At 34.6% G+C, this 555-nt stretch overlaps 1 protein-coding gene across 1 annotated transcript in view; it reads left to right on the plus strand.

Annotated features, from left to right (window-relative positions):
• LOC119592197 (tyrosine-protein phosphatase 10D-like) overlaps positions 1 to 549 on the plus strand; it is a gene marked incomplete at its 5' end in the record, with an annotated part of 14,889 nt that extends 14,340 nt beyond the window's left edge. Inside the window, 1 exon segment of the mRNA XM_037941030.1 lies at positions 332 to 549. Coding sequence (XP_037796958.1) covers positions 332 to 363 — 32 coding nt within the window.
• Between the last annotated feature and the right edge of the window lie 6 nt (positions 550 to 555).

Here is a 555-nt window from a genome sequence, read left to right on the forward strand (position 1 = left end):
AATAGTTGAGAAATGTAGTTTCATTAATACATATCAGATGTTAGATTTGATATAATGAGTGCATGATTTGTTGAAATGTCCTTCAGGATTAACGACAAACCCTGTTGTTGAATAGCAGAATGATTCCTACAGTTAGATTATCAGGCTAATTCTGTTTATACCCTTTTAAAATTTACTATGAATCATAATTCCTTTGATTTACTGTTTCATCGTCTTACATACTAGGAGTTTGAGTTTGAAAAGACACCTTACTCTAATTCACTTGGTTTACCAGATAAGTCTTACCTATTCTTTGTGTACTGTATATGTTAAACTGCATCTCTTTACACAGATGATGAGGGAATAGCCGAGTCGAGCATGTGACAGGAGGCGTATGGGTTGCATTCCCTTGCAGCCTGTACAAAGTATGGAAATGACGTGATTCTGGCGAAAAGCAGACCTTGAAGATGCGTTTATGAGAAGGAATCTCTGTGGAAGTGTGTACAGAAAACTATATTTTTATAATAATTTATCTTAACTATTCCAAACTTTATGGTTTGTTATCAGACTTCAGTC

This window comes from Penaeus monodon, chromosome 29, assembly GCF_015228065.2.
Source record: "Penaeus monodon isolate SGIC_2016 chromosome 29, NSTDA_Pmon_1, whole genome shotgun sequence".
Classification (NCBI taxonomy): domain Eukaryota; kingdom Metazoa; phylum Arthropoda; class Malacostraca; order Decapoda; family Penaeidae; genus Penaeus; species Penaeus monodon.